At 38.2% G+C, this 10,191-nt stretch overlaps 1 protein-coding gene and 1 long non-coding RNA gene across 5 annotated transcripts in view; both read right to left on the bottom strand.

Moving 5' to 3' along the window:
* The window catches only part of LOC106961822 (Wilms tumor protein homolog), a 37,518-nt gene that overhangs the window by 15,452 nt on the left and 11,875 nt on the right, over positions 1-10,191 (bottom strand). For 2 of the 4 annotated variants that reach the window (XM_015055857.1, XM_015055858.1), the window contains exons 4-5: positions 6,923-7,025; positions 2,571-2,654 (exon numbers count right to left, since the gene is read on the bottom strand). In XM_015055857.1, coding sequence (XP_014911343.1) covers positions 2,571-2,654; positions 6,923-7,025 — 187 coding nt within the window. The remainder of the gene's footprint in view (positions 1-2,570; positions 2,655-6,922; positions 7,026-10,191) is intronic. The other 2 variants (XM_015055860.1, XM_015055861.1) reach the window with 1 other exon arrangement.
* LOC106961823 (uncharacterized) lies at positions 3,742-6,906 on the bottom strand. Its single transcript, XR_001427841.1, has 2 exons — positions 4,296-6,906; positions 3,742-4,201 (listed from the first exon to the last, which is right to left on the bottom strand). It is a non-coding gene; the product is annotated as an uncharacterized LOC106961823 (long non-coding RNA).

Here is a 10,191-nt window from a genome sequence, read left to right as displayed (position 1 = left end):
CTCGAATCATTCGAGGAATCGTTTCAGCCCTATCCATAAACTTAATCCAATAAAAACAGGAGAGGTGAGCTGAAGAGAAGAGAGAATAAGAGATAAATCAAGACTCGGTCTTGATCTCAGGCCTGAGCAGATCATTCAAAGAATCGTCAAATCTCTCTCTCTCCCTCTGTGTTTCCAGGATTGTGAAATGTTTAAGACTAAGTGTTGATCTACTGGTAAAAGGGGACAGAACAACATATTAACATCGGAGGTGCCAGTAAGTGAGGCACCAGTTATTTTGCAGATTCTGTAAGTAAGCAACGATTCAGTAGACGTCATTTAAAATATCCAATCTCTAGTTTCACTTCACATCTATGAACAAACATTGGGTGTTGGTCACGACTTATGAGATATTTAAAGCCTGGAATTAGGCTCAACTCCCCTGTGCTTCCTCTTCCTCATGTCTTTCCCTTTGGCTTGCCTTTCCTTATCTCCGCTGACCGTCTCCTCCTCTGGTTGCCCTCCATCCTCTTCCTCCTCATCCTCCCTCAAGCCTCCCTTCCCTCTCCTGTCGCCTGCTGCCCATCACTGCCCAAACAGGCAGCTAGATCTGCAGCAGAAATCTGAAGCGTCACCAATTATAAAAAAATAAATAAAAATACTGATGTCTCACTTTTTAATATGAAAATGCCTCTTTCTCACAGTGGAACAGTATGCGAAAACCCCTAAAACACAAAATCGTTTATTGGTTAACTATGAAAAATGCCTGTTGGCTCAGAGTAGAAAGGCATTTGTGAAGCGGCGCAGACTTTGACCGGCTCTGAAGGTCACACTGACATACGGTTCACAGAGAAAGCTTTCTAAACACTGGACGCTGACACTTGAGGGATTTCAAATGTGTTTCCTCAGCTATTTTTGCTTAGGAAAAATTAGCTGAGCAGGAAAAAGGAAGAGCTTTCTGAAACAAGTTTTCAATTCATAAAATATTAACAGTAAGCAAAAGACAGAGCTGTCCTTTATTCTTGATAATCTCCTGCTAATTTTAGAAGGAAATAGATTCAAGGAGTCTGGACATTTTTACAAAACCATTTCAAAGGTTTTGGGACAAATCAGGGATAGTCATTAAATGGAAAAGTGGTGAACCATTCCAGGAGTGGTTGACCTGTTTACCGAAAAAAACAACAAAAGAACCCCAACAAAAGCTATTTTGGATTTCCCAAAAAAACGTCCCAGACTAACAAAGCAAAAACTGAAACTTTTTAAAACAGAATATAGAGCTAACAGTCAAACATGCTGGCGATCCGGAGCTGCTTTGCTGCTTCAGATCATCATCAATCTGTGAGGGGTATTTATGGGCATAAGCCAAAGCACATAATGATCCAAATCGCAGCAGGAAGTCTGGAACCTAGTCAAGGTCCAGACTTAAATCTGACTGATTTGGGGCATTTACGATTCATTTGAGATTGAAAACCTTACAATTTACCAGGATTAAAACTATTCTGTATAGAAGAGTGAGCCAAAATTATTCCAATCTATTATCCAACTCATTGCAATCGACTGATGCTGTTCCTTCAGGCGACTCACAACCAGCTACTAGATGTAGGGAGTAATTATTTTTTTCAGACAGGACCAGATAGTTTTGGAAGGCCTTGTGCCTTTAACAAATGAAAACTGCATTTTGCATCATTCAGTTTAGCTTCATTTGACAATAAATTTTGAAATATTTAGGCAAGACTAAAAAGTACAGATGAAAACATTATAAAAAGATTCTCTTTGTCCGTAAAATGACTACAAGTTTAATTAATTAAAACCTTTTCAAAAGAGCTTCCAACACATCCAGTACGAACTACAGCATTGCCTCACTACCAGGCCTCTGCATGTACTCGATGACATGATGAGGAGGTGATTCTTATTTTAGTTTCCAAACTGGAAATGACCACAGTTTCATTTCAGAGTGTGTGAAAAGCAAAACAAATAATTCTTTAATAAGCGTAGAGTTGAAAGCTGTGAATTAGAGATTATTAGAGCAGTTCTCTTAAACTTATTCTTGGCACAAAATAAGCAACAGGAAAGTCATTTGAGTGCTTGTGCTGCCATTTCATCCATATCGAAGACTACCACTGCTTCCGAGTTTCGATGACATCATTACAATTCCACTGAGCACATTTTCTCATCGCAACACTGCAGGCACTAAAGTTCAGATTTGCACTTTCACCCACTTCCCAACTCTAACCGTCCTGGAAAATGTCCAAAACTACTCAGAAAAAGCTCTTGAAGCACGTACATGACTGGGTTTTCAGTCAGTAATTCAAAGACAAAAATACCGATAGCTGCAGTCAACATCATGTTGTCTTTGTCACTGTGAATGCAAAACGTTTCTGATGCAAAAAGCTGCAGAAGTTGGTGGCCATTATTGCAGCTGTCTAACATTTTTTGCTTTGTGAATAAAACTCAGATGATGTAGATCGTGACCAAAGAAATGCACAAAATCTAAATGCAGTTGGGTTGATTTCCTAGCCACTGGCTTCTTCAGCACAGGGGTTTTACTCATTTTGGCTTTTTCAAAAAGAAAGCGGTTGTCAATTTCCTACCTCTTCATGGTGGATGCCAGTGTATTGACAGGGTTCCATGCCACACACTCCAACTGAGAGGTCATTTGATATAAATTGTCACCGCTGTGGAGGAAAGACAAAACGTAGAAGAAAAGCTCGTGAGCTGCTACTGATCAAGAGGCTAAAGCTGTTTTGCCGTTGAAAATAGTTGGTATAGAAAGACCGGAGATTAAACACTAAGAATTCCTACGTTTTTGCATACCAGACTTTTTTATTTTTTTTATTGGACGTAACAGACTGCATGATCATCGCTCAGACTGTCCACAAATATGTGCACGCACAATTTCTGTATTTTCCAAGCTGTAGATTTATAGCCCTCAGTGCCTCTTTTACAGCACCTGCAGGTTCAGCGCAGGTTGAATGGAGGCGAAGTGGTGCCTGGTACCTAGCTCATTACAGAGCTATTATTCTACAGTACAGCAGACAGGCAAGCAGCCAGGAGATGCTGAAAGTATTTCTGCTGAAATATTGCAAGATCTGACTAAAATGATTCAAAGCGGGGGGTTTTTTTAAATAAATTTTTTTTAAATTTATAGTCTCAGTTGCTCATGGATAAAAGTCCACCTTCTATACCGGCATTTTATAATTTTTTTTTGTTTAATTTGTCCTGAATACACAGTTTGCCCCCAAAGAAATCCAGTTGCAGAGGAGAAATGCACATTCTTTTCATTTCTTTACAAAAATACAAGAAAGTGTTTCTGTATCCAAATGATTTCCTGTTGTATTTTGTAAAGAAAACAGAGTGAAGTTCATAAAAGTTCACTGTTTTTCTGTAAGTGTGTTTCTTTTGTATTCAACAAAGATATGAGTCAATTTCATTACCATCCTGCAGTATTCTGATGTTACTTTTAGGCCTGCGTTTTGGTTCATAAGCTTAACACGTGAAACAAAGAGTCTACAAATTATTGAAAAAATAAATACCTCCATCGTTTACTGTCAGAATGTAACATCTCAATGACCGATGCGACAGGAATTAAAGCAAAAAACAATGTATATATGACAACCAAAAAATAAGTAAATCATATTAAACGTTTTTATTATAGCTTAAGTGTCCATTGACCATTGACATATCTGAACATTTTCCAGCCGCTACTGAGCCTTACGCTTTCGTCTACACAGGCTTGACATCGAGCAAAACACAAAAACAATCGGATGTTTTAAAGGCTTTTATCAGCAGATACATAAACTTCATGCAAACAGTCAATACTTCCAGGGCTGATCCTTCTTCTTCATAGGTTCTGCAATCCTCTCTGACGTCTCGGATACCAGTGTTTGGACTCAGTCCTGACTGATGCTGTCCCAGTCAGCCGTGTTTTATTGAAGTTTGGAGTTGACCACTGTTTTTTCCATGGGTTCTTACTGCAGTTAAGATCTGGGGAGTTTCTCAATCGCAGAAACAAAATGTCAGTGTTCTGATCTTACGAGTCACTTTGTTATCACCTTTGCCCTATGACACAATGCTGGAAACAAAGAAAAACAAACTGTGCCTGGAAAGAGTTGCTCTGTCAGGAGGTTTCCATCCCACTCTTTATTCACGGTAGGTGCTCTCGGAGGATCAAGATGCTCCATTGGTTAAAGCAAATAGGACTCATGATCTCCCTTTTTCTTCTCTGGACAAATGGATGCACCGGACTTATCTCAAAATCTCTCATTCTTGTTATTTTGAAGTGTCTTTTGTTTTGCTGCAGGTTTACTCACACCCACCTGCTGCCACTGTTGAGCAAACTCTGCCCCGGTGGTAAGTGCGAGCTGTGAGTCTCTCTTCGTTAGGAAAAGACGATCGTGGAGCTTGTTGGACTCTTGCCTCTGGTGATGAAGTTCTTGATGACCAAAACGTCTTAGCAGCAGTTTTCTGCATCTGAGGCCATCTTGGTGCGAAGTAGTGAAGGCTGCACACTTTGCTTTGGAGGCAGCCAAGAAGACAACAATTTCTCTTTTTTTTCTTTCTAAAAAATTAGACTGATGATTAAAATGCTCACAGCTTCCCACAAGGTAGTATAATGATATTGACTTTAAAAAACAATAAAGGTCTTTGCAGAGAACGATATCCATGTCGTCACTTAACTGGCTTGATAATTTTGGGAAGGTTGTGAGTTGCCACCATCAAAACCACAAAGTTTTCAAAGCGCCACATTTTTGATACTGCAAAAACCTTTGTGTAGTTTGGCAATAAATTGTTGTTTATTAATTAATAGAACATCCTGCTCAGTTTCAGACTTCTCATTCTGTTCCTTACTTTGATAGAAGCCAGAGAGCCTCTCGTTTTCTCTCTCTGCTCGGATTAATAAGCCCTGTGCGTGTTTCCACTTCATGTTGTTCCAAGCTGATGGCCTGGAGAGTAAATACAGGCCTGATGGTACCAGGCTGCAAGATTAGACCACTGACTTCACTCACATGAGCCTTCCCAGTCATGTGTGTTTATGAGTGTGTGTGTTTGCGTGTGTGTGTTGTGTCGATATCAGTTATGTTTATGACAAAGACGAACCTCAGACTAGGAGAGTCAGGGCAGTCTTTCTCCCTTTAAAACACACTCTGAAGCCTCAGTATTCATCCCCAGGAATGGGATTTTTTTTTTCTTTTCTCGTTTTCCATTTACAGAAAACATCGGATCAGTGGCATGTAAAGAATTTCTCATTTAGAGACAAAACAACAAACTGTTTGGGGAGCGTGTGATGAGGAGGTGCGCCTCCTAAAATGGTACTGCTCATTAATTTCACAGCCTCAACCCCATGTTTTATTACATCTTTGACACGGATTGCCCGAAAGTTCAGAAATCTGTCTGAAGTAGATACAGCCAAAGTTATCATTGTGGAACATTAGCAAAGTAAAACTCTTGGTCTTTTGTTTCCAAACTGCACAGATCTGTAGATCTGCAGCAGTATTTCACAGAAACCTTTGGGAGGTGCTTTGACAGGAAGTGGAAGTGTGGCAAGTTTTTGACTGAGCTTATTAGGTAAAAACTGGATAGAAAACAACCTAATGGGAAAGAGAATTCTTATATGAACAAAAGTATGTTTTACTGCAGGCAAAAACTTATTTTATCGATGTATTTTTTACATTCTTTGGCTATTCAGGTATTTTACATGCAGTGCTTTCATTTCTCTGATGTATTTTAAATAATTTTAGTTTCCTCGAGAGGTGATAAATGATGCCTTTAAAAATCTCACACAACTGAAGTAGTGCTGAGTACTTATAAGCATAAAGTACGTATAAATCATAAATCCCTCGACCAGGCCGATGAACGGTCATGGGTTGCGAGGCAGAGTACAAAATGGACAGATGACTATGATATTTGTCAGAGAAGACACTTCAGTCAGCTTCATCAGCTGTAATATTTTGAAATCTTACAATGTCCCGCTTATCCTGTTACAACCACAATTTTCAAAGAAATATATTGGGATTTTATCTGACGGATAGAAAGAAAGTTGTGCATAATTATGAAGTAGAGGCAAAATTATGCAAGGTTTTCAAATCGTTTTACAAACAAAATGAACTGATACTTTATGGAACAACAATCCTTTCCAATTGCAATTGCATGTCATTTGGGTTGTATTTCAATGAACCCTGTAGTTTGTGACATTTTTGCCAATTCTAACTTGAAAGTTTAGTCATCTGAAAACTAAGGGTCCATAATAATCAATGCTCAGTGTTTGAAAGAGATTCTAAATAACAATTAAGTTTGGACTTTGACTAGGTCATTCTAACAAATGAACATGAATTTTAATTTTAGTTTCAATCTTACCCGACGTTTCTGAAACGCACCTCTGAGGCCTTTGCAGAACAGCTGTATTTATGCCAAGACTTTTCTTTCATTGTTACCAGTCACAGTGTAACATCACACTGTTGTGATGTTAGTATCAATCTAAAATTATACACCTGATAAAAAAAAATAAAAAAAAAACGCCGTCGCTCACCCGAAAAGCAATCAAACCACTTGTGGAAAAAGAGAAGAAAATATCCCTGGTTATGAATGAAATTAGCGAAATCACATTTGCCAACGCAAGGAGAGACTCAAGAGTTCTCACATATTGTGTTTCATCCCGGAGATTTTTTTGCAACTAAATGAAGAGAAAAAGGAAACCAAAGGAAGGAACACAAAATTTAAGAGGAAACCACAGAGGCAGTCGAACCTGTCCAGAAGGTGAACATCCTGTTCAGAGCTACATCCTGCTACCTGCCACTGAATTACCGCTGTTTGACCAAAACAATCAACAATGGATCCAGAGCTATTTCCAGCTCCGGTTTTTGCTGTTTGTTTATTCTGAGAACATATTTTGGAGAGGGTGTTTGGGATGTCGTAGAGGTGCAGAAGGCAAATGTTTGTGTGTTACCTGTTGTAGGGGTTCCTCAGCAGCAGAGCCTGGCTGCTGGCGCAGCTGTCCGACGGTGTGTGACAGCCGTAAACGGGAGGCGGTACGGGATACTGCTGCTCACCTGGAACACACACACACACACACACACACACACACAGTCAGGGACGGAAAATCACTACCTAGATTATGTGAAAACACACCTTCAGAGTTGTAGTTTGAGAAATCTCATTCTGAACTCTGCACATTTAAGAATATTTGTTCTTTTTTTTTGAGAATAATGAACCAAATGTCCTCAAAGGAGGTACTGGTATCCAGAAATTGCACTCAAGTAAGAGTTGCTCTACTTCTATATATTTTTACTTAGCTAAAAGTAAAAGAAATGATCATCCAAGAAATTACTCAAGTGAAAATAAAACAGTACTACACAAAAAGATTACTTAAATAAAGTGAGTAACCGATGACATCATCAGTACTACACAAAAAGATTACTTAAATAAAGTGAGTAACCGATGACATCATCAGATGAAAACACATAAAATAAAAACTATTTTATGTGCAAATTCTGGTAGTTTAAAGATAAAGCTGGCTGACTGAAACATGTTTGTTCTTCATTCAGTGAAGTTACTCACAGTGGGTTGAGAATCCACCAATTTTACTCAAGTAGGTAAAATTGTAATTATTAACATCTTACTCAAGTAAAAGCAAAAATTATGGTGCAGTAAAAATACTTCTAAAAGTGTGGTTTTTGTTTTGTTTTTGTTTTTTTTGTTTTTTTAATTACCCAAGTAATTGTAAGTGAATAAATGTAACTAATTGCTACCTGACTGCGGTACTTGAAACATTAAATTGAACTGTTGGTTTCTCAAATTAGAGTAAACATATGCTGTATATGCAACTTTACAATGATTGTTAGAAGAAACATTTAAAATAACACAGTGGTTACTGAGGTAAGTCCTTGTCTCAATTTGCAAAAGTTTGTGTATCATTCAGTCACAAGTCAGCTGATATAAATGTTGAAACTACTGAGACTGGAGCTCCATCCGAAGTTAGAGCACATTTTGAAATGTGCTTTCTTTCTTCTTTATATTTCTATGTGTTTTGTTTTGTTTTTGTTTATTTCATTTTTTTTATTATGTTGTCTTTAATAAAAGTGAACCAACTAAATGTGCGCGCGTTGGTGTGAAGGGTTCAGAATCTGTCAGACGTCTGCTACGTCCGGATGAGGTACGTTGCTTTTGCAGTCACAGCATGGTCTCTTTTTAAATTATCATAAAAGTTCAAGCAACTTCTGTGTCCCTAAATGGCCAGGTTATGATTTAGTAAGCAGGCTACAGTTTATCCTGAGGGGTATACTGGTCTTTAAATTAGATGAGAAGCTCAATTTACTAAAGGAAAAATGTCAACGGTTTAAAAAAAAAAACACTCATAATATAAAAAAAATTCGAGTAAATGAAACATGGCTCTACATTGTGAAGCTGAAGCTGGAATCCTAATAGGAGTTTCTAAATCAGAACTAAAGATCTATTTTAATATTTTTAACTGAACCTGATCTGCATTCGGTTACTTGTTGCTCCAAGTCTATATTTGAACCGGGAAGAGATTATTTTAAACAGTTTGAGACTCACAAATCCCCAGCGTTATTAGCAGAACCACAGAAAAAGAGTCGTTTCAAAGCCGTCTTAACACCGACCATTAAAGACTGAGACGAGTGTAATGTTGAAAACAAAAATATAAAATTAAATCCCTAATGTTTAAAGAAAAACTCACTCTGGGAGCAGCTTACAAGAGTTGTCACTTACTCTTTCATACATCACTTATTTTTTTTTTATGATACTCAAAGATATTCTTTTGTTTTAGCTTTTTCTGTGTTTTTTTTTAATTTTTTCAAGTTGGTCGTTTCCTTTGGGAAATTATTTAACATTTGTTAGAACTAGATCTCATGAGTTAAAATGCATCTGAAAAGATTAAACGACCGCAAGCTCCCTGAGAGCTGATGTAACTCACATGGCGCTTCAGAAATTCAAAGTTTGGCTTTCCTTCTGGAAACTTGTCCATCAGACCTTGTGAAAAATGGGTACGAACGGCGGATTTAGGATGAAGCGCTTTCCTGCTGATTTCTCTGTGGCAACCGAACGGTTTCCTAAGAGTCCCTCCACTTTTATCACCCTGGTTTCTCGGGAAGTGTATCAATGATGAGAATTTGCCAGAAACTGCAGCTTTGATTCCAAGCAGACTCTCACATTTAAATGTTTACTAACAACGTGCAGAGGCGAGGGACTGGGGTTGTGGGTGGATGAAAGAATAGATGAGAGACGGAGTCGAGGGAGTTTGCGAGTCAGGATGTGGCTGATTTATACCTCTGACAGGCAAGGTCACAGCAGAGACGTCAGAAAACGGGACAAGACACTCCCTGGGCGAGGGCCGGGAGGCTACCAAAACGCACGGCCCTGCTCTCACACCGGGGGCTCGATGTACACAGACAGCATAGGGCCTAATTGAAGCAAAGTTTGACTCTTTGTTGTTTAACAAAAGAAGATCAAATCGGCATCAACTCTGGGTGAAGTAGATACCGAAGGTGAACGTTGTGTTTGCTGTAGTTTTCATTTATCAAAATCAATCAACGAGGAATAATCACGTTTGGGGAATGTTGTTGAAATGTCGCTCGACTCACAAAAGCCATAAACTGCAAGCGATGCTTCGTTCTAAAGAAAGGTAACGTTGATGACCGATATTTAAACCAGCACAGTGGGAATGACTGAAGCACAAACAAATTTAAATGTCAGGTTTTTTTGTTTTTTTTGGGGGGGGGGTTTGTTTTGTTTTTTTAAGGGAGAAATCCCTGCAATGCTGGGCTAATATTTAATACAAATGTTGCATATAGTTTTGTAGTTAATAAAATAATTTGGTGGTTATTGACGTTTCGCCAAGCCTAAATAAAAGTTTCACTGTACTATAAAAACAGTTTAAAAAGTATTGTGTATTATAAAAACTAAATTTCATTAAATCATAATGCATTCAAGATCCTGAAACAAGCAAAATAAAACACATTGTAAACAACCGCTAAATGTACGGTAGGATTTCTGCTACTTCTAACTGCAAGTGTTCCACCACAAAGGGTGGCAATTGTACTTCTTCATATGACCAGGTGACTGAAAGTTTATTTTTCAGATATGTAAGGAAATTACTTTACTAAGTGATGAAGTAACTCCCAAAAACCTCTTATGAAAGCCACTTATCTCACCACATCATTTAATTTCCTCCACCTGACTTGTCTAGTTTTTTTTAAC

This window comes from Poecilia latipinna, unplaced genomic scaffold (assembly GCF_001443285.1).
Source record: "Poecilia latipinna isolate Pla-1442-1.1 unplaced genomic scaffold, P_latipinna-1.0 Scaffold1338, whole genome shotgun sequence".
Taxonomy (NCBI): Eukaryota; Metazoa; Chordata; class Actinopteri; order Cyprinodontiformes; family Poeciliidae; genus Poecilia; species Poecilia latipinna.
The sequence above is the reverse complement of the archived record's forward strand: the minus strand, read 5'-3'. Positions and strand labels throughout refer to the sequence as shown.